Below are 23,772 nucleotides of genomic sequence, written 5' to 3'. Positions count from 1 at the left end.
GTAAATATCGACACAAAATTTTTTTTACCTGATTGGGAATTCTGATGCTACACGGCGGCTGGGCTAAGTTGTCGCTAATTGGACATAATCTTTACCGCGGTCGCCAATTTACGGATTGATTTGAATCTTTACTAGGCCTTTACCACTATACTACAATAAAACCAGAAAGAACATTCAACATATTCCGCATATATATATATGATATGGAGGAAGTATCATTTATAGTCAATGAAAATGTGTTGCATTGGTCTGTGGTAAAACTGGTGCAAACGTCCAAAGTTCAATTTTGTGTGGATATCGGGAACAAAAAGCGTGTCCCAGCGAAATAGAACAAACAAAAGACTAGACGCGAATTATATATATAAAAAACTATGCAATAAAAAATTGAAAGTGATTCGATTTTAAGTTTTCGTATGCACTAGTCTTTTACTAAACATTTAGGGAAGTAACGAAGTTATAGATGCCAGGGAAGTATGTCTACAATATACACATGTGTGGTTATAGTGTTAAAAATATAATAAGTTATAGTTCTAAATATCTAGGGAAAAAACTCTTGATAAGAGTTGATAAATATCAAAAAAAAAAAATCTGCATTATTTTTCATCTTTGGTGATAATAAAGTAAATGTTAAATGTATATTTTCAAAAATTAAACCCTAGGCCCTATCCCTTCTAATTTCTTATGAGTTGGGGGTAAAAAAAGGTGAAAAATGTAGCCGTGGTCGAGGTGAAAAAGGTAGCCCTGCTGATACAAGTGCTCGAGGTGTGTGGAGGTAAAAGGACTCCAATTTAAGGTGGCAGTGGAAGAGGTAAAAAAGTTAGAATTGTAGAACAAGTTGCGGAACATGAGAAAGAGGATGAGGATTTGGATGCGTTTTAGCGCTCGGATTCGGTGTAGTATGAGAAAGTTGGTATTTCTATTCAATTGATAGTGTGAGAAAATTTTGGTGTTTCTCTTAAAAATTTATAGTATGAAATAGTTTACAAAATATCTTCAAATGGTAGTGGAAATGTTTTATGCATCCCTGGTTTTTAGCGGGGTTTAAAATGTTGTTGGATAATAGTATGAAAAGTATTTATTGTTACCGGTTTTAGAAATTGGTTGAGAAATAAGACCGGGTCAAGAAGTAAGACCGAATTTAAATGAATGTTGGGTCAGTTGTGAAAAAACTTCGGACCTAGATATTTAGATATTGTAAATTGGTTTTAAGATGTTTTAAGTGGTGGTTCTGTTGATGAAAGATGGTTTTGAAAATGTTGTTGATGGGTATTGAAGATGTTTTCAGAAGATATAATGGTGGAAATTTTGGTTTCAAAGCTCATCACTAGTTTTGAAGTTGTTAGGGGGCCTTTCAAGTCGCTTTTAAAGAAGATTATTGAATGGATTTGTGTAGCTAACTGTTAGAGCATTACTCGGTCGAACTCGCAAGCGTTGCTTTTTTAAACTTGTTTGTCAAGTTTAGTTTCCAAAACTATAAGCCTTGATTTCTATACTACAGTATTATTGGAGGAAGAGGTTCTACAGCCAAGACAAGAGGACCACTTCAAAATATTTGAAGTTTTGGTTGTTATCTTTCACAAGTAGAACCCAAAATATTGATGAAGCTCTTAGCGATCCCTTTTGGGTGAATGCAATGCATGAAGAGTTCAATCAATTTCAAAGACAAGATGTATGGGATCTTGTACCTTGTCCCTCCAATATCAATGTTGTTGGTACCAAATGGATATTTAAGAACAAGTCTGATGAATTTGGCATCATTGACAGAAACAAAGCCAGACTTGTCGCTCAAGGATATTCACAGATTGAATGTATCGACTTTGACGAAACCTTTGCTCCTGTGGCACACCTTGAGTTCATTCGGTTACTATTAGCTCATGCTTGTTTTCTTAAGGTTAAGCTGTTTCAAGTGGACATAAAATACGCGTTTTCAAATGGAAATTTAAAGGAAGAGGTCTATGTTGCTCAACCAAAGGGATTTGAAAATCCTGACTTCCCAGATCATGTCCTTAAACTCAAAAAGGCATTATATGGGTTAAAAAAGCACCTCGTGCCTGGTTTGAAAAACTAACTACTTCTCTGCTTAGGAAAGGTTTTTCGAGAGGTGGAGCTTATAAAACCTTGTTTACCAAGTAGAGTGGGAAAGATGTTGTCATTGCTCAATTTTATGTAGATGATATCATTAATTTATGGATCAACTTCTAAGAAACTTGCAAAAGATTTTCAAGTCTCTCTTAGAAAGGAGTTTGAAATGAGCAACGTTGGTGAATTAAAATTCTTTTTAGGATTACAGATTCAACAACATTCGATCACTTGAAAATTGAGCAATATAGACCTTTAAAGATTCAGCCTCAAGACATTTTTCTCGAGCGAGAAAACCGCTTTCTCTGTCATAAAAACTTGCTTGCTCCTTGCTTCAGTTACCACATCATGGGTTTCAGGAATGCCAGGAAGTAGGAAGAGAAACTCATTTCTGAGTGTAACGTTCGGAGATTGGAGTTATTGCTACACAAGCAAGAAGGGGACGAACAAACTTCCTGGCGCTCCTGAAATCCATGATGTAGTACACGTTAAACAAAATTGGGACACAGTAGGGATCAAGTAACTGCAACAAATCAAGATTTCTTCAAAGTTGGAATAATGCACCCTGAAATTAAGTTAATAGCACTTTTTTATTTCTTATTCCTAAATCAAAACACCCAACAAAAAAACCCAATCCAATTTAAACCAATAGATTTATGCAACACTGTATACAAAATTATAACCAAATTATTATCTAATATAATTAAACCTCTGGATAAAATCAAATCTCCCTTCCAAGATGCTTTTCTATCCTCTAGACAAATTTCAGACAACATCATTGTAACTCATGAGATTATTCATACTTTCGAAAAGAAAAAAGCTAAAATTGGAGATTTAAAAATGAAAATAGATATTTCTTTAAAAATTTTATGATAAAAAGCTGGTTCTCCAAATAAAAAAAAAATAAATTTGGCAATTTTTTGTGTGAAAATGCTTTATACCCCAAAATGTCACCCCAAATCTTTTTGTAGAAATTGACGTTTAGTCCCAAAATTAGTGGGCTTTGGATGCTCTGGTCCAGCCTCCTCAAGCCTGGTACGCGGAGATTCAAATGTCACATTTTATAAACGAGTTAATCATTTTTTAACGATTCAATCCAAAATAACATTTTTCTAATCGCGAAAATGCCCTTTAAAGGAATCGCACACTTTTCTATTCTATTTTCATTCTTTTTGCGTTTCCCTGCTAGCAAACGACTGATTCTTCTCAAGAAAAAAAAATGTATCTGTTCCCTCAACAAATTTGATCTTTCCTTTGGTAGGAATTACGGGTTAATTTTTCATCAGTCTTCTGTTAGTGATGAAAATTGACATTTTTCTTGATGAGTTTTACGATATTATTAGTTGTGCTCATGGAGATATTCGCCTCAGAGTTAGATTTTTCTATTACGGTTCAGATTCAGATTTGATTACAAATGATAAATGGTTCTTCATCAAATCGTAACAATTTTGTTTTTCTCCGATTTGATTTTGCTGATCTACAACATTGGTAATCCCTTTTTAGTTTTCAATTCAATTAACATTTTTCGAATCCTTCTCTGTCTTCTATAATCGATCCATGGAAACATTATGACTAGATCACCGGGAACGGTGGGGGCCGACGGACGACTCAACTCGATAGCCCATAGTGATCCGATATTGTAAGCATGGAGCAGCTGAGTTGCTGTTACAGCCAAAGGCAATCAGCCACTTAAAAACTGGCATAAAGCCACGACCGCTATTATTATTAGAGGAATGCTACACTTACGGAATTGTCGGTCAACTTATCATTTATCTTATTATTGTTATTATTTTTTCAAGTATGGATCCACAAATATAAAATTCGGACTTCACAATCACATTTTTATTTAGCTTTTTTCATTTTAGGGGAGCTGGACGAGGATATTGTATATTTTTTTTTACGCAGTCGAATAATTGTCGTAATTAGCTTATTTTTGTGTATAGGTTAGCTTTTACTATTCAAAAAAGTGTTGGGCCAACCAAACTATGTATAAATCCTAGTTCTTTAAACTTATTACTATTTTTATTTATTTTGGTAAACCAAAATCATTTCATACTTCTTGATACTTGGCTGATACATAATTATTTTTGGGCCATCTGTCCCTCTCCTATCCACGCAATGGGCATAAAATAAGAACCAAAAAAAGTTCTTATTTATTTATTTGTTTGTGATTTTAAATCTATCTACTGAAATTTATCAATCAAACAAAGAACATTTATCTACTGAACTGAGCTGTATGTGATAAGTGGTCTAAGGTTAATGCTTCCTTAATTGTACAGAGCCTGTTTTTGGTGGAGAACCTGATACCTCTCCTTTGTGTGAGTTTGTTTCTCTCTTCTTTTTGCTTTTATGTGTTCTCTGTCGTTTTTGTTAACTTTAGTTGATTCTATTCTATAACTTTCTTTGAAGCATCCTTTTGCTTACTGATCTAGTATTGTATTGATCATAGGGTGGTTTTTTCACTTGATTTGTTCCCTTGAATCATATTTATGATTTTTCCACACCCATCTCATGATTTCCATTTTTACAGGTGAATCAAAATTGAAAATGAAAATTGCAAAAAATTTCAGTAGATTTGAGAAGCGAAAGGGGCCATGACCGAGTTGATTATCGAGCTGAGTTGAACAGAAGGGCGCGCATAAAAGTGTTGGGTGGAAATAACTTCATCTTCTTCATTCCAATCAACTGAATCAGTCCATATTCGACCCGTTTCTCTGCTAGTGCAATTCGTTTAGAATCCGAATCATTTGATTAATCTAGTGATTTTTTTTGTACATTCTTTGTGACTGACAAAGACTACATCTTCTCGTCACATAGAAGGCCTCCTTAACAGTCGGCCAAAAATTGATTAAACTGATTCACCTACTTCATCATTCAACTTCAATCTCAATTCATTTTCATTTTTTTTTTTAAATCCAGTTTATTTTCGCCTGCAAAATTTAAATTCTCCATAATTAGGTTTATCAATTTTAGTTAGCTAATTGGTATTAGTTACTAGATGCTTTCTCAATTTGAAGACCTAATGATGATTGCTATTACACTAGTTGCGTGTTTGGTTGTACTAATTGGTACTCCCTCGGGTTTTTTTTAATAGGCCCGTTTCTATCAATAAAAATTTCAAAAAATAGGCCAGTTTTCTAATTTGAAAAATCAAATATTATTTTAAGTTTTTGGACCACTTTTTTCTTAACTTTTTTTTGATGACACGTGTCATGGAGACCATTTCACTTCACTTTTTTTATTGACAAGTGTCATGAAAACCACTTTCAATGATTAGTTCTCTTAATTTCCTTAAATTTCGCAAAAAACAAAACTGGTCTATTAAAAAAAAAACGGAGAAAGTATTATTTAGAGAAGATGCATTCAATTGTCAAGCTTCCCATGTAGTTAGATATAAACTCCAAACAACAACTATGTCATATGTACCTAGATATAAACTCCAAACAACAACTATGTAGGTAGTTTTGTTTAAGAATATCAGCAAAGTAGCAAATCGCTATTTTATTGTCTAGTCTACTATACAATAATGTATATCCGCTGTATATTTCCTGCATCGGGATTTGACTTACTTGGCTTTTTTTCTTTTAATGGCACTGGCAATTATAACAAGGATCTGGTGGAGAAATAGACCAGAAGAACCTCCTCGTGATGAATTTAGTTCGGATGCAACAAAGTATGCACATAAATGAACTGAGATAAACACATCTATCTATTGTTTGTTGCCACTAACTGCATGTTTCTTCTCTTTAGTCCAACTGCATGTTTCCATATGTAGATAGTAACTTGGTGTAAGTTTTGGATTTGTTGATAAAATTTGCATATATAGAGTCAGACAGCCATGGCTAGAGTATGCAAATTGTTAGAGAGAGACACTGAGTTTTACGTACGCGAAAGTTGAGTCATCACTTGTCCCCACCATGCATGAAAATGCTCAACTTCTTTTTAAGGAAAAGTTGCGCATTTTTCAACCTAGATGCAAGTCATTGCGCTAATGAAATGTTCATCTTTGTCCCTTTAGGTTGAGACAAGAGACCCATTTGTCTGCCTCTTCTCCATGCCATATAATTCTTTTTTTTTTTTTTTTTTTTTTTTTTTGGGGGTCCTTCTTGTTTTATCTTCCCTTGTCCCTTCCTTTTCAGTATATATCCTGTAATAAATATATGGTAATTTTCGCTTGTCTTTACTGCTTCTCTATATCTTTGTGACCATTAGTTGATTTGTTGCAAGCATTTTCAGGATTCAGTGAGCACAGTCTTGCACTGCTGGTCGGGTGACCAGTAATTTCTCGGTACCTGATTTCCCATCAACTTCAGGACCTTACACTACTGGTTTGCTATAAAAAAATCCAACTTCTAGCTAGATCATTTCGATAGCAAAAGCACTTCTACGAAATATCAATTAATGGACTTACAAAAATGAATATGGCTAGAAGTTAGTAATGCGTTGACTGTAGAATATATTGAGTGTGAGATATATTCCGTTGACTGTTCTAGAGGCGCTCTGACTAGAATATGCATATTTTGTAGTACTTAATGTCTACATGCTTGTAGATATATTGATTCTTAAAATTTATATAATTATACATCTGTTTATTTGTTAATATGTATATAATTATACACATGTTGATTGTCGGTGTGTACATGCTAAATTTAATACTAGACTCACTTCCATATCTAACTTTTGTTCCCTATTTATAACAAAATATTTTCTTTATGGATTCCAGTTTAGGTGATTTTTTTTTTGGCATCATTAGCTATTTTTTATTTGAGTTTAAGTTACGTCAAGAGTCAATAATGTTATCAAGGGTAGTTAGAATACAAACCACTTTGTATCTCTCATTTATTTATATTTGGATGATGTGTTGTATATATTTGGTTCGTTCTCTAAGAAAAAGAGATGCAGTTAATTATACAAGTGGGTTTCATTTTATAATGCAAAGCCTTTACTAGATAGAAAGCTATATTTAGTCATATCTGATTATGGTACCCTGTAAAAGTGAAGAACCTTTTCCATGTCACCCCACCCCCCAGAATCCTACTGGACAACAAAATGTGAACTTTGGTGAAAATGGTCCAGTTGAATCCGTCAGTGTTGACGAGGAAGACGATTAGGAAATGTTTGAACTCGCTCTTGAAGGCTCTGATGCTAATGCCTGGAACACGAAAAGTAGATTACCAACAGATGAAAACGATGGTGATGATAGTACTATTTTAATTGGATTGGAGAACCGTATAAGATTCAAGGTATACATAAGCTTTAGTAATCTTAGATTTTTTTTTTCTTTTCTTAAATCCTGCATTGAGCTTTTATATTTTTCCTTAATCTGACATGGTAATTCTGTCTTCCTATATCTTATTTAATTTATGGTTCTTATCCAAGGATCACATTTGGTTCTAGTGAAAAGCATTATATGGAAACTATGGTGTACATACTGGCGCCATTTGAAAAAATGACTTTACTAGTTTACGCTTGATTAGGGTGTACAAACTGATGCACAAATAAAACTCATAAGCTTATGCTTGCATAAATAATTAGGGTGTACAAATTAATGCACATGTGAAACAATGTCTCTATAAGCTTATGCTTGCGTAAATAATTAGGGTGCATAAACTAGTGCCCGTGTGAAAGAAAAAATGACTCCATAAGCTTATACTTGCGTAAATAATAAAGGTGTACATATTTGTACACCTATGTACACCGGATGACCGTTAATGTATACATAATTGTGCAACTGTTGATTGTTACACGTATTGATTTTTAATGTGCACATAATTGTACATCTGTTGATTCAAGTATGTGCACAAAAAACGATAGTTTTTATACACGAAAAGTAGATTTTTTATAGGTGTGTACATAGTTGTCCACCAATGTGCTATCTCAATAATATTTGTATGTTTTGTGGGTATAAATGATGGATTTTTGTAAGTGTGCACATAGTTGTACATCATTATGTTCTCTCATGATTTATGACTATTTTTGTAGATATGTATGTTGGATTTTTGTTGGCGTGTACACCATTATACAATCTCAATAATATATATGACGTGTTTTGTTTGTATGGATGTTGGATTATTTGGATTTTTTAGGGGTTTACATAGTTGTACACCGTTGTGTTATCGCAATAACATATGGTCTGTTTTGTGGGTATAGATTTTATATTTTTGTAGGTGTGTGCATAATTGTACAACATCATGCTCTCTCAAAAATTATAAAAAGATAATTCTTGCTGAAACCCTAAGTTATTGGTTTTCGATATCATTTGATGATTTCAATATCATGCTTTCTACGTGTTTAGGTACTTTTCGTGGGAGCTTAAAGAGAATGGAGAAGAACATCGGACATTTTTTATATATTATTGAGGTATCAAATTCCTTCTTACTTGATGGTTTAACTAGTTTGTATTGTTATGACTATGATGGTTCAAATTAGATTAGATTTTCCTGGACTTTAGCTTGTTCTCTCCCTTAAAAGTAGTAGTCTCCTTTAAATCTGATTCCACTAAGCACTTTATTTTTGTTGTTGTGACTAATATGGTTCAAGTAAGCACTTTGTTATGACTCATGATTTCCTGGAGTAGTAAGATTATTAGACTTTTGGTGGGCTAGTAACGTCAAACATCTTCTTTATTTGTGGAAGCTTATTTTACTTTTGTTTCATATGATATCTAGAAAAATCATATACATGTTGTTGGTGATTGTTAATGTGCACACAGTTATACACATGTTGATTTTTATGTGCACACAGTTATACAAATGTTGATTTTTAATGTGCACACAGTTGTACAAACGTCGATGGTTAATGTCCGTGGATATGTCCTTGGTACACATGTTTTGGGTACACAACGTATGCATAGTTGTATTGTTACTGTGCACATGTATTGGTTATCTTTAGGGACTCATAAGCTCAAAATGGTAGAGCGCCCAAGCCTATCACAAGGTTTGCGGAGGTTGATGGTTCAAATCCATTTGAGTTTCCATGTTATGTTTATTTATTATGTATAACGTTAGTGGTGCATATGCGGACGATTCAAGTTGTATGTGGTGTAGAAACTGGCACATCTTGTCTTGTTTTTGGATTTTTATAGACGTGTACATGTTTATACACCAGTGTAAACCGAGATTTATTTAAAATGAAAATTATATAGTCATATGGGTACTCTTTTTGTAACTCTTGAATATGTGGCCTATTTTGTACTCCTTTTGTACTCTTTTTATATAGGCCACATTGTCCTGTCTCATGAATATGTGGCCTATTTTGTTGTGTGAATGTTGGATTTTCTGGATTTTACAGGTGTGTACATGGTTGTGCACCATCGTCCCTTCTCATGGATATACTATTGACTGTTATGTGAGTATGGATGTGAATTGTGTAAATAGTTGTACACCAATGTAAATTAAAAAAAATTAAAAGTGAAAATTATATAGTCATATGTGTACTCTTTTTACTCGTCTCGGAAAGGGCTTTCTGAATATATAAAGTTTTCTAATTTTGGACGAGCCGTTCGGAAGATAAATCATTTTTATATTATTTAAAGTTGATGACGTCATGATAAATCACTTTGGACTGAAATGTAAACATTTGGACTAAGTTGTAAATCAGGAAGGTTAGTTGTGTATTTTCCGTTCAACGATGAACTGTCGAAACTGCCCTTCCATGTTTTAGTTATTCACTGAAACTGCCGTAAATGTTTACATATGTAGGGGAAAAAACGAAAACAAAGTTGTAAAAAGACAGATAATAGATCTGAGAAATAAACTCGGATTTCATTCTCATTTTGAATCTCAATCTTCCCTTCACCTCCTTCAACCTTCCACACCACCACCACCAGCAACACCACAACGGCCATTACAGAAAAACATCATTATTATCATCAACACTTCCCACCTTCTCAATTTGATATATTTTCAATTTCATGCCCTAAATTGATATAACCATCTATTCTTCTTTCTTCTGTTGCCTTCTCCCATCATCGTCACCACCACCACCCTCCTCCTCCACCATTACTAACAAGCAACATCGTTATATAGATGTCTAGAATCGAAATAAAAAAAATTTGGTGTGGAATTGAAATTGGATTTGTCAAAATTGGTCTTCATAACAACCTCCATTTCAATTTATAATAATTTGTTTTTCGATTATACAGCAGATACAGCAGCCAATGCATCTTCTTTTTCGATTGTACAAAACCATGGAACTCAACTAATAAGTATTTCGCATCTCAAGTAAAAGCTTCTAATTATGTGATTACATTTTTTAATCATTTCAAATTTATACAAAATAAAGTTATTTTACAACTCACTGAAATAAGAACTTGAAGTTGGAAACAACAGAACCAAAAGTGGATCTTCATCGATATTTCCCAAACAATACCGACTTGATCATTATCATTCTGCGAAATTCTTGTTAATAGAAGATGCAAATTAAGAAATGAGTGAAAAAACGGAAGGAGACAGAGAGACGATAGGATAAGCTGCAGAATGCACATGAAAGCCAAAAAATTACCCCACCTTCCCTTACACGGTATACACTTGCCAGTAGGGCCGTTCATGGTCGGTTTTGGTTCGGTTTCTAGACAAACCGAAACCGAAACCAATACTATTGGTTTCTAAAAATCTAAACCAAACCAATCCATTAATCATTGGTTTGGTTTCCAAATGGTTCCAGTTGGTTTCGGTTTTTCCCAGTGGTTTTTGGTTAACCAATAATTATGTCAAACCAAAAAAAAACAAACACAAATTTACAGATAAAAAAATCGTAGTTGCCGATAGTATTGGTTTACACAAATTTACAGACAAAAAAAAATACAAAAAATATCAAGAATAGTTAAAGCTTGCTCTAATTCTAGAGATCAAAAGAAGATATATAATATATCTTAATTTAGTTATTGAAAAATAAAAAAGAAGGAAGACGGGAAGAAAAAAGTCGAGTAGCAGCGGCTGTAGTTGGGGGTGGAGAAGGGAGGCGACTGAGAGAAGGAGAAAGAGAAAGAGGGAGAGTATCATAATGAAATATTAGATTTAGGGTTTCTATTTATCCTCTAAATTAATGGGTAGAATCTAATACTTATAAATTAACGGTAGAAACTAAGTTTAAAAATTAATCGGTTTTCTAATGATTTTTGGTTCGGTTTTAGAGGTCAAACCAAACCAAAACCAACACTATCGGTTTTCCACTTTCTACACCGTAACCAATCCATTAGTAAATGGTTCGGTTTGGTTTCTTCCTAATTGGTCTGGTTTGGTCCGGTTCCAGCGAAAAACCGAAACCATGTTCAGCCCTATTTGCCAGGCATGCGTTTGTAGTTGTGTCGCTGGGCTGTGGAAGCGTCAGTTGGACATGTACAAATGGGATCCCGACTCTTTTTCGAATAAACATGGGGTTGCACTGGATTGACTGCAGCTTTAGCGGGTGGAAGTGGCTCTAAACCTCCCATGAAATTAGTTTAGCGACCACAATCCTCAAGTTACCACTAGGCAACTGAACTCTAGCCACGTTAATAACATATTTAAACCAGTTGGCTGTCGGTTTGTAACCATGTGATTGTACTGATATTACGTACTTCGAATTTAAAAACCCAAATAACACATGCAAATGGTGTTGAATGTTAAATTGCACAATCTTTGGTTCATACGGCAAGCGCATTACTTTAGCTGTCTGACTGGGATGATTACAACCACCACGCGGCCACAAATATAGTATGAGATATGACGCAGTCATGCAGAAGATTAAAGACCCAGAGACATGTTAGGGAAAAAAAGGTTTTAAGAGACACGAAAACAGTCCAAAGCCGTGCCATTACGGTATGTACCTTGATGAAGACATTCATTACAAGTTACAAATTGGTCCCATTAAAAATGTTTTTGGTGAATATCAACCAAATACACCAACGAAAGCATTAGCCACGGCACCCCTTCCGTCTTATGGCACGGGCAATCCACTAGTCTATAATATAAAGCAAAATGATTTGTTTGGTGTTCCAAACAATTTTCCTTCAACGATGAAATGTCAAGCTTATTCCTCAATGATTTTTCCTGCACTCAAGCTGGCGTAAATGATAGAAAACTAAGGGACAAACAAAACTGACTAACACGCTAAACCAAAAGACGTGATTACCCCTACGTGTTTTTCAACTTCCTACCTGGATCACCGTAATTAAACAGAGAATGTAAGGTTAGGTTCGTAAAAAGAAAGATAATAGATCTGAGAAAAAAACTCGATTTTCATTCTCATTCTGAATCTACATCTCCCCTTCACCTCCTTCAACCTTCCACACCACCATCAACACCACCACTACCAACATTCGACACCACCCACCACCACTAGAACTAACAGTTCACTATCTTCACCTCATTTCTCAATTGATTAAAACACCACTGCTACTTCCAATTTCTTCTTCTTCTTTCTACCCCTGTTCTCCATCGATTAAACCACCACCATCGCCACTACTACCAACTGCTAAACCACTCTTCATCCTCATCTTTATCCTCATTAATTTCCCAACATGGACTTAGAATAATCTTAATCTTTACTTAATTTCGATTTTACGGTTCATAGTTTTGATTTGATTGAATCACTTCAGAAACTGTAACTCTAAATTGGAAATTGGGTGAATAGATTAAATCACTACAGAATTGGGTGAAGTATCCTCAACAAATACTTCAATATTGGTTTGGTATCACTCTCATCTTCTTCACTTCAGGTAACGTTTGTCAACATTAGGATTGAATGGTCGGATTGATGGTTAGATTGAATTGGTTGAATGATATGATTGAACTTATTGAATTTGTTTGATTGAATGAATTGGTTGAAATGATAGGATTGAATTAATTGAATTATTTGGATTGAATTGATAGTAGGTTGATTTAAGTTTGTGAACATCTCCTGTTTGTAAAAATTAGTCCAACTGAATACCATTTTTGGACTGCATTAACTTCTTCTATTACCATTGTGAGTGGTTGAAATAATAGGATTGAATTTGTTGGATTTAAGTTTGTGAACATCTCATGTTTCTATAATGTCCAGGTGAATACCATTGTTGGACTGCATTAACTTCTTCTATTACCATTGTGGATGGATTCATAGAGTTGTCATCCACGTCGAAGTCCGAGACTTACTGATCTAGCTCGAGTTCAAGAGCTAATGGAGACTGATGCTGAAAAAGAAAGGAAGCTGCATCGTGCTCAGTATAGGGCAAAACTAGATACAACTACGGAAGGCGAAAGACATGAGCGGAATAAACGATGTCGTGCTGCTTATCATGCAAGAATTAGTGCAGCAAATCGCCGACCAGATGACCATGAAGCCAGTTGTAAGCTTACTGAATTCAATGATATATCCTTAGTAAAAATTCATCCCATAAGTAAGACTCAAAGAGTATATAAGCTTATATTATATATTTTTTTACATGTGCAGCAGGTGTACAAGTTGCTAATTCAGCTGGGGGGGATAAAGCAGAATCAAGTTTCATTCCCCGCCGAAGCCCAAGAATAGAGCTGTAACAAAAAGAGCTCCAATTAGAGAAGCTTCGTATTGCAAAAAGGGATAGGCGAAATTCACTGACTGAAGATCAAAAAGAAGAGATCCTTGAAAAACGCCGTAGAGCCTACGAAATACTAAGAGCAAGAGTGCGTGAGGAAACTAACAATGAGCACAGAGCTGGACCAAGTAGTGGTAAGTTTTAATATTTCTTTGTAGATGTTGGTATTTCTGTGTTAGTTTACTATTTCCTTTCATCCATGAGATAAAACTAATACAAAAGGTGCAATTCACCTCATTAATGTCACGCGTATTTTCAGCTTCTTGAGAAGGGATATTGGGTTCTCTTCTAGCAATTCCAGATAAGTTGCATTCAGATTTCAGAGTACGCGAAATTAGTAGACCAAATTGGTATTTCACTTACATAGAACACAAGGAAGAAAAACTATGAATTGTTTCCTATTGTATCCATTTACCACATTGGTATTTCACTTTACCTGACATAGGGGATCGTAACTGCTCCACAATGCTAACTGCTTACTTCAATTTACTGTTTCCTTGCAATAATGGATTAGTTGAGGCTTGATCCATTAGTTAACATTGTAAAAGGAACTAATTGTTGCATCTCCAACTTCTGTAGCAATGAATTGTGATAAGGTCCCAACGTCAAGACCCAGTAGAAGCCCTCAAATCAGGGAACATGGTCCTGTCACAAGTGAAATAAAATATCAGAAAATGATGTCCACTTTAACGTTTGCTGTTCGCCGAGATGAGCAAATCTGTGTTGCAGACATATCTATTTCCCGCCGGAGTCCTAGGATTGTGGAACAGCTTCAGTGTCTAGAGGAGCACGCCGTGGAAGCATCCCGAAAGAGGAAGGGAAAGTCAGTTGCACACGATAACCAGGTATGTATGTTCTTATTCGAATGGGGTACATTAAGTTATGTCATCTTGCTACTCCCTCCAAGTTTAAATAAGTATATAACTTGCTTCTCAAAAATATTAATCGAGTAACTATATATTATCCCTTTATAAGCATCAGAATGCAAGAAATAAAAAATGAAACTGAATTTTCTTATTGGCTAACAGAAACAGAGCCGCCCAAATAGTTGCATTTCAGGCAGAAACACTTTGGAAAGCATAGTTACAAGGTGCGACGTTGCTGAGAAAGTCAATACCTGCCGAAGCCCCACACTTCTCGAGCAAGTTCAGCTCCAAGATAAGCTTTCAGCAGAGGCTTCCCGAAATAGGAAGGGCAAGGCAGTTGCGCCTTACCAGGTATTACTTTTACTAAGTTCGGTCTTTAAAATCCAAGACCCCTCATCTGAACAGGCATAGAATGAAATGAAATCCATAACTCTCACACAAACTTTGATAAATACGATAATCTCATTAGTCAATATGATTTTTTTTGTCAAAATACACACTTGGAATTTTTATTAGTATGATTTGCTCCTTAATATTTGCCTTCTCATTGTGCATTTGGTTTTTTTTTCTTCACGCTTGCCAAAATTCTGGACTATAAAACTCAGAACTCATTTTTTTTTGGTAAATAGGAACGGCCCCGAGCAAACAGCTACGTTCCTGGCAGAAACTCACCGAAAGGCATAGTTATTGGTTCAACGGATGGAGAGAAACACAACAGTGATCCAATGGATTATGACACTGATGATGAAGGGGGGCATTACGAGCAACATTACGAGATGTATGTATCCAATCTATTTATAGAAAAAAATTAATGTCAAATACACCTATTCATTCTTCTATTCCTGCTTCATTGCAGAGATACAAGTGATGATGACGATGGGGCAGATGATGATAACGAATCAGTAGGCCTGTCCGTTTACATGACCATGAAGCCGGAGCCAGTACAAGCTTCAGCGTTACTGAGAAAATCGTTCTTCGCTGAAGCCCAAGACTTCTCCAGCAACCTCAACGTCCAAGATATTCCAGAGTATCAAATAGGAGGAAAAAAGGTGTGCGGCATTTTCTTGGGAAGATAGACGTGGTATGTATACATTTTGGAGCGATGCATTTCATGGATGAAAAGCTCACCAAGTCGACACTAACGGAACCAACATTTGGTACATGTTGCCTGGAGGGAAGGATCGTACTACCAAACTTGAGAGTACCACCTGAAGAGTTTATAAAGTTACTCGAAGGAACTGATGAAGTCGCAACGAGTTTTCGGGAAAATATTCGTAGGTAAGCAACATTCACACACTGCCATGCTTTCGTGATAGCATCCTGTTAGAACCTGAACTAAATGTTAGGCCTTACAAAACAAACTCATCCACTAACTGAATAGTTCTTTGTAATGAAACCGACACCGGTACAACACGTCAAACGCATTCACGAGTCTGGATGCACACTAAAACCACGTAAACTCAAGGGAACAGGTACTTTTGATTCACTACATGTATCAATAGATTATTTGTCAATAACTGAGAAAATGTAGGAAGTTTGAGTTTGGTATGTGTATGAATAGATGATTTATTTGTCTAGCATAAGGAATACATATTAACTTAAAGTTAAAAATGACACTGGCTGTTAGTTTCTGCGATAGGTATTGTATTTGGGTATCTCCCTTAACTTCCGAAGTTAGCTGCAAAATTCAGTGATTTCCTTTTGACAATCTCATAATGTCTAAGCATACATAATAAAAGTTCAAAACCAGTGAATGCATTTGACAACTGTGAAGTAATACACACGACACCAGCCTCCATAATTTGATAAAGCACTTACAAGTCTTGAAACAGATTCACTGTTTTTTTTTCTGTGACAATTTACACAATACAAAAGTCATTTTCCCTGTCAATCATTCCTCGAATCATTTCACTCTACAAATGCAGGTGTATGCTTATATTTTAATATGAGCTAAAAATGTCGAAAGTTTCAAAGTTTTAGTTTACTTATGCAATGAATGCTAATGTATATTGTTTGTTTTGATGTTATTCACTCTCATTTGCTTTGGCATGCTACTATTCCCCTATAAATGTATCACTTATGAACTTGGACTGAACTCGATCTTTGAACCAGGCCCACCGTTGTTTACTATTCATGGTCAGCTAAGGCATAGAACTGGAACACTCTTACCTGAAAATCCGCAAAGCGGCACATACTCACAGTTGTACATTTACGATGCTTGAGATTAAAACGCCTTGAGCTAAACCCAAGGTTAAACATTACGGTGCTTGAGATCATACAACAGGTTTTATCTGCCAACAATCCCTTCATGAAGAAATACAGTCAGGATTTTGAATTATTAAAAAGCAATGAGCGGAGGGGCAATGATGTCCATGTTTCTCTCCAATACGAAAAAGGGTCAGATCCGAGACGTTGGAACCTATCCACAGCAGATGAGATAGCCGTTATATTTCCTTAAGACGGACAAACCATCAACTCTGGACCGCGTAACATAGTACTTCATCTGAAAGGAAGTCGTGCTTTACAAAGAATTAATGAGTGTCATCCAGCGTATTTTCCTCTGCATTATATTCTTTTGTACCCATATGGTGAATTGGAATGGGAAACTGGCATGGTACACTGGGATGTCGATATAAGCCTGCTGATACACGGCTCACTCAAATGGAATATTACACTATAGATTATTTCAGAGGCGAGGTGAGTATTCGACGATACTAAGAGCGGGTATGCTCTTTCATGAATTTAATGTCGATGCTTGGGCAGCAACTGAACAGAATCGCCTTCAGTGGATTAGGAAAAATCAACCCAAGTTGCGAGTTCAGAACTATAAAGGGCTTGCTGACCTTGGGGTTGCTGGCAACAAAGCAGCGGAACGTGGTCAGCCAGTTATACTTCCCTCCACATTCATAGGCGGTCCTCGGCACATGTACGAGATATATCAAGACTCAATGGCCATCACCAGGTAGAATCCCTTTTGTTGTTTGTTAATTCTCTGAATTCGATGCCTTTAAACTTAGTTTTTTTTTTATTTGTTGATCTTCAATATTGTCTGAGATGCGAGAACCAAATAAAATGTCATAATAGACGGACACATATCACTATTAGATGAACTTCAGTGAGTAATAATAGTCGCTCACAATTAGTTATATCTCTGCAGGGATGATTTGATTTTGTGGATTGGTTTTGTACTACTCCAGGCTCATAAGTGCACGACAAACCTCACATATTAGAAGTTGTTTGAGTTCTAATCAGGTAATTAGTTAGTCATGTCGGAAAGTAGTTTCATTTCATAACTTGGTTCGTTTTTGTGTGTGCATTCTGAGCCAGTTGTTTATTTAATTTTTTATTAGTTGGTAACTTGGTCGAGAAAATGGCTCCAAATTCTTATCATGTCTATAACAAGAAGTTGACATGGGAATATGGTTGTAGAATTTTCTTGCGCAGTATCTGTCTAATGTTCTGGCCTTAGTATTGCTTTAGTGAGACCATATTGAGTTGTTTTTTAATGTATCTGCATTGTTGTTGTGTGCTTGAGACTTATGGATCATTGTTGTTATTTCTTCAAATCTGAATAGAAATGGATATTAAAAATTGCTAATAAAATTTTTTGTTTCTTGCTAAGGTACAACCATCATCCAAATATATTCCTCACCATGACAGCAAATCCGCGTTGGGAAGAAATTACAAGTGTTGTGTTAGAAAACCAACAACCACACAATAGGCCTGATTTGGTGGCTAGGGTGTTTGAGCTCAAACGTAAGGCGCTGATAAAATAAATAGAAGATAAGAAAGTGTTTGGCAGGGTGGTTGGATATGTTTACACAAAAGAGTTTCAAAAGAGGGGTTTGTCGCATATGCACATGTTGATTTTTCTGGACAAGGAAGATAAAATACACACCCCGGAGCAAGTGGATAAGATGGTATGTACCGAATTCCTAGATGAAAAAAAGGATCTAGAACTTTTTCAAACTATACAGAGATGCATGGTTCATGGACCCTGTGGTGCTAGGAAACCAAGTGCAAGTTGCATGGATGGCGGCAGGTGCACCAAAAACTATCCGAAACAATATGCAGAGTCAACTTCAATTAGTGAGGATGGATACCCAGTGTATCGCCGACGCGATGATGGCCGGGTTTTCCATTATCGCAACCAGTCATACACTAATATAGATGTGGTTCCTTACAATCCACATCTTAGCAGGGTGTTTGACTGCTATATCAATGCCAAGGACTGCTCCAGCATCCTTGCCGTGAAGTATATACACAAGTATATCTACAAGGGATATGACTTGAAGATTATGGTTGCTGGTGATGGCCCCAACGAGATTCTTCAATATCTGAATGCAAGGTATATTGGAGCACCCGAGGCAGCTTGGAGATTACTTGGAAACCGTCTATACAAAGAGAAGCCCAAAGTACAACGGCTAGCGGTACATCTTCCGGGCAAGCAGCGAGTTATTTACGATCCAGATGATTCAGTCTAAGTAATTCAGGACAAGGAAGAAAATGTAGTAACCACTCTGATGGGGTATTTTTACTACAACAGGTTAGTTTCAAATTGGTCTTTCTAATGCATATTATCACGACTAATGTCTTTCTGCCTTTGGTATATGGTTGGTGGTTAGATGTTTGTACCATTACAATGCTCGGGAAGACAATTCCTAATAGGGTGGATTTCTTTTCGAAATTCCCTTTATTAAGCTCTTCAATGCATTGGGATGTAGGAATCATGTACATGTGCCAGATAAACATATTTATTAGCCCAACCACGATTTTTTTGAGGCTTCACCTCGAACCATGTTCGAAGGGTATTATTCTTTATCCCATTTCATGAGATCAACATTTTTATTGTGTAATCACCAGATTTTTGTATAGTTATGTCTTTTGATGATAAATTACCTTTAGTAAATTGTCCAGGCTTTGCGTATAGGAGTTTTATACTTTCTTCATCATTAAGCAGATCCATTTGATATCATTTTGTGAATTTATTTTCACGTCTTATGTCTGTCTTATGTCTTTCTGCCTCATTTTTTGCATCATGTTTTCTCTGTTGCCTCTATCTTGTATCGTATTAGCTCTGTTCAGTTTCTCTTCTTTCACAACTTTAGTTTCTGAAAAATACAGGTTAAATCCAGAAGACGAGGCATACATCTACCAAGACTTCCCTCAGAAGTTTGTATGGTCAGGTAAGATATGGTCTTCAGTTTACATATCCATTTCCTTCTTCAGTTACATTGCTATCAGTTACTGAAATAATGAACGGTTATAGTCTGATTGTGGTAATTGTTAATGAATGATCATAATTACATGTGCTTATTTGCATGTTTTTGAGTATCCACTTGAATTATATTTCTGAAAATAAACATGTTCTGAGCATCATGTCATTTTGTCAGATAAGAAGTGGTCTCCTCTACAGAAAGTCTTTGCAATTGGGAAAATGTATTTTGTCACCCCAAAGAGTGGCGAACTTTATTACCTGAGGTTGTTGCTTACGGTAGTAGCTGAGGTAAGGTCCTTCAAGCACCTGAGAACTACGATGAAGAGTGGTGTTCAAGAGGTCCACCGAACTTTCAAGTCTTCCTGTATTGCACTAAATTTGTTGGAAGATGACGGAGAATGTGATAAATGCTTGAAAGAATCCGTCGTAATCAAAACTGGGCATCAGCTGCGACAACTGTTTGGTATAATACTAACCAAGTGCAGTCCTACGCGGCCAGAAGTTCTGTGGGAGAGGTATGGGAAAGATATATGTGATGATTTACCATTTAGGATCAAAAGACAGTACGTAATTAAAAATCCAATTGAGGAGCAGGTTCTTGATTACGGTCTTTACCTCATGGAGAAAATAGTTCAGGAGGAAGGGAAGGAAATGAAGGATCTTGGAATGCCCCAACATACCGGTGAATGGAGCCGAATTGTTGGAAATAGATTACTATGGGAGCAAAGAGAACTGCAGTTTGAGATTCAAGAATCAGTGGTGGATTCGAATGTGAATAAATTCAATACAGAACAAAGAAATGCGTTTAAGACAATTACGGATTCCGTAGTGAATAATATTGGTAGAACGTTCTTCTTAAATGGTAGTGCTGGGTCGGGGAAGACTTTTGTGTACAACACATTGGCAGCAACACGTAAAAGCAAGGGTGACGTTGTTTTAACAGTCTCTTCTTGCGGCGTCTCTGCATTGCTTCTAACTGGTGGAAGGACAACACATTCTACCTTTAAGATGCCTTTCGAGCCACAACTTGATTCCAAGTGTAATGTCGATTTTGATTCAATCGAGGCGGAATTGTTTCGAGCTACCAAGTTGATCATATGGGATGAGGTGGCAATGCAACACCTATTTTGTATTGAAGCGGTAGATCGTACTCTAAGAGATGTGAGATCAAGTGACCAACCATTCGGAGGGATCACTGTCGTGCTTGGAGGAGACTTTAAGCAAACTTTGCCAGTGGTACAGAAGGGTCGTAGAGAACAAATCATAGACGCCTCGATTAGAAGCTCTGTTTTATGGAGAAACGTGAATGTGCTTAAGCTAACACAGAACATGAGGCTTGAGAGTCAAGATCCTGACAGCATTGCATTCGCTGAGTACTTACTTCAGGTACGTTTTCTATACATGAAATTCTTCTCTTGCCATTATCTATTTTTATTTTGAATTTTATGCTTATGAAACGCAGTGCAATGTTTCTATGTTTGTGTAGTTTGTGTATAGGTATGTTTATCAAGAAGTACAATATTGTAATCGTTGTACTTTTTTGTAGATTGCTTCTTCCTCCTAGAACTAATATTTCCAGCGTATAGTCTAGGAGAGTGGGAAATTGCCAACTCTTTTTTATGGGATGTCTACGCTGCTGGTGTTGTTGACACATACAGTATCTCTATAGTCATCATTGGTAGGGAACTATAGTGGTTTCAGACACAGAAGATAGGATACCACCTACTAAAATGTCCCCAAAAGAGAACCCAAGGACTCTTAACTATAAAATTAGGCTACAAACTGTTTCTTAGGAGCAAGCAAGTCATCTATTAAAGTAAATCAAAATTCTTGGACCAGTCAATATTTGGCAGTGTTGTCTCTGACCAGTTAGGTTCTATCCAACTGCATCTTACATTGTTTTTTGAGTTACAGTAATCTCTACCGTAGTATTCACCCTCAAGATAAGTCTGTTTATGGGCATTTGCAGACTTAGCCACCACATCTGCCACACTAGATATTAACTCCTTCGATATACTTATGTCATTTTGCTGGTGGGGGGAAATCGAGAGCCAAAAGTTAACTTGCCATCTGCTATTTCAAAATCTGCCAATCTACATGAGTTGATTTCAAAGATATATCCAGGAATTGAAGAAATGAGCAAACCCACTGCTATTGGAAACCTCTACTTAAACACTAGCCTGTGGATGATACGGGGTAGCTATCTTACGTGTAATACCATATTTCTTCATCAAAAGCCTAAAAGGTCCATTAAAAAAGTGTGATCCTCCATCACTAATTATAGCTCGTGTTGTACCAAAACGTGTAAGTATATTATTTTTCAAGAACTCAATCACAACCCTATGGTTATTGGTTTTACACGCAACCGCCTCAATCCACTTAGATACATAATCTACAGCGACAAGGATGTATAGGTTACCAAAAGAATTAGGAAACTGACCCATAAAGTCAATACCCCACACATCAAAGACCTCAACAACTAAAATAGGGTTCAAGGGCATCATGTTCCTACGGGAAATGGTTACTAATTTCTGTCAACGCTCACAAGTAACACAGTGATTATGGGAGTCTTTAAACAACGAAGGCTAATAGAATCCACACTGCAATATCTTAGAAGCAGTCTTCTTAGCACTAAAATGACCCCCACAAGCATGATCATGACAAAAGGAAATAATACTGGACTGGTCACTCTCAGGTATACATCTCCTAATAATCTGGTCTGGACAATACTTAAACAAATAAGGATCGTCCCAAAAGAAGTGCTTAACCTCGGCTAAAAACCTAGAACGATCTTGTTTACCCTAATGTTGGGGCATTCGACCAGTAACAAGATAGTTCACTATATTTGCATACCAAGGTAATTGGGTAACAAAAAACAGTTGTTCATCAGGAAAGCCATCCCTTATAGGAAGTGAATCATCAGGGGAATCAACAACTAACCTAGACGAGTGGTCTGCTACTACATTTTCGGCACCCTTTTTGTCTCTAATGTCTGGAGAAAACTCTTGCAACAAAAGGATCCACCTAATCAATCTAGGTTTCGTATCCTTTTTAGACGGAAGATATTTCAAAGCAACATGATCAACATATATCACGATCTTAGAACCTAAGAGATAGGGTCTAAACTTATCTAAGGCAAACACAATGGCTAACAGTTCATTCTCGGTAGTGGTATAGTTCAACTGGGCATCATTCAGAGTTTTGCTAGCATAGTAAATCACATGAAGTAATTTGTTTTCTCGCTGACCTAGCAAAACACCAATAGCATAATCTGAAGCATCACACATGATCTCAAAGGGTAGGTTCCAGTTGGGTGCCTGGACTATGGGGGCGGTAGTGAGTAAATTATTAAGCTTCTCAAAAGCCTCTAAACAAGCATCATCAAAGACAAACTTAACGTCTTTTGCAAGTAAATTGCAAAGAGGTCTAGAAATCAAGCTACCTTAATGAATCGACGATAAAAATCTGCATGCCCTAAGAATGACCTAATATCTCTTACGGTTTTTGGGACCTGTAAAGTTTTAATAAGGTCAACTTTGGCTCTATCTACCTCTATACCCTTCGAAGATACAATATGCCCTAGAAAAATTCCTGAACGAACCATGAAGTGACATTTCTCCCAATTAAGCACTAAATTCTTTTCCTTACACCTAGTCAAAACTAATGACAAATTATGCAAGCACTCATCGAAAGACGAACCAAACACTTAAAAAGCATCCATAAAGACCTCTAAGAACCGTTCTACCATGTCAGAAAATATGCTCATCATACAAAGCTGAAAGGTTGCAGGAGCATTACATATCCCGAAAGGCATGCGTCTATACGCAAAGGTACCAAAGGGACAGGTAAAAGTGGTTTTCTCTTGGTCTTCTGGGGCTATGACAACCTGATTATAACCGCAGAATCCATCTAAAAAGAAATAATCGCTACGTCCAGCTAATCTCTCTAGCATTTGGTCGATGAAGGGAAGGGGAAAGTGGTCCTTCCTAGTGACCTTGTTCAATTTCCTATAGTCAATACAGACACGCCAACCCGTGGTCACCCGGGTTGGGATTAACTCATTGTTATCATTT

General features: G+C 36.3%; 1 protein-coding gene and 2 long non-coding RNA genes across 10 annotated transcripts; all 3 read left to right on the top strand.

The window, feature by feature from the left end:
• The first annotated feature begins 4,150 nt into the window (after positions 1-4,150).
• Positions 4,151-4,993, top strand: LOC113301207. Its single transcript, XR_003336094.1, has 2 exons — positions 4,151-4,397; positions 4,610-4,993. It is a non-coding gene; the product is annotated as an uncharacterized LOC113301207 (long non-coding RNA).
• Positions 4,994-12,303: 7,310 nt separating this feature from the next.
• On the top strand, positions 12,304-13,965 carry LOC113304816. Its single transcript, XR_003338426.1, has 4 exons — positions 12,304-12,778; positions 13,102-13,387; positions 13,492-13,749; positions 13,875-13,965. It is a non-coding gene; the product is annotated as an uncharacterized LOC113304816 (long non-coding RNA).
• A 1,597-nt stretch (positions 13,966-15,562) lies between these two features.
• LOC113304815 lies at positions 15,563-21,836 on the top strand. Of its 8 annotated transcripts, none has more exons than XM_026553959.1 (7): positions 15,563-15,759; positions 16,594-17,443; positions 17,639-17,733; positions 18,104-19,027; positions 19,606-19,667; positions 19,875-21,085; positions 21,669-21,836. In XM_026553959.1, exons 4-7 carry the CDS (start codon positions 19,005-19,007, stop codon positions 21,672-21,674), a joined length of 1,302 nt encoding a protein of 433 aa, XP_026409744.1. In that variant the 5' UTR covers positions 15,563-15,759; positions 16,594-17,443; positions 17,639-17,733; positions 18,104-19,004; the 3' UTR covers positions 21,675-21,836. The 8 variants fall into 8 exon arrangements, with proteins under 8 accessions (XP_026409744.1, XP_026409743.1, XP_026409737.1 ...); XM_026553958.1 differs by lacking the exon at positions 21,669-21,836 and adding an exon at positions 21,246-21,408; XM_026553952.1 differs by lacking the exon at positions 21,669-21,836 and having other exon boundaries at positions 16,594-17,178; positions 17,268-17,443; positions 19,875-21,227.
• Positions 21,837-23,772: the final 1,936 nt, after the last annotated feature.

The sequence above is a fragment of the Papaver somniferum genome, chromosome 8 (genome assembly GCF_003573695.1).
Source record: "Papaver somniferum cultivar HN1 chromosome 8, ASM357369v1, whole genome shotgun sequence".
NCBI classification, from domain to species: Eukaryota; Viridiplantae; Streptophyta; class Magnoliopsida; order Ranunculales; family Papaveraceae; genus Papaver; species Papaver somniferum.
Note: the sequence above shows the minus strand (reverse complement) of the source record. Positions and strands in the feature narration are given on the sequence as shown.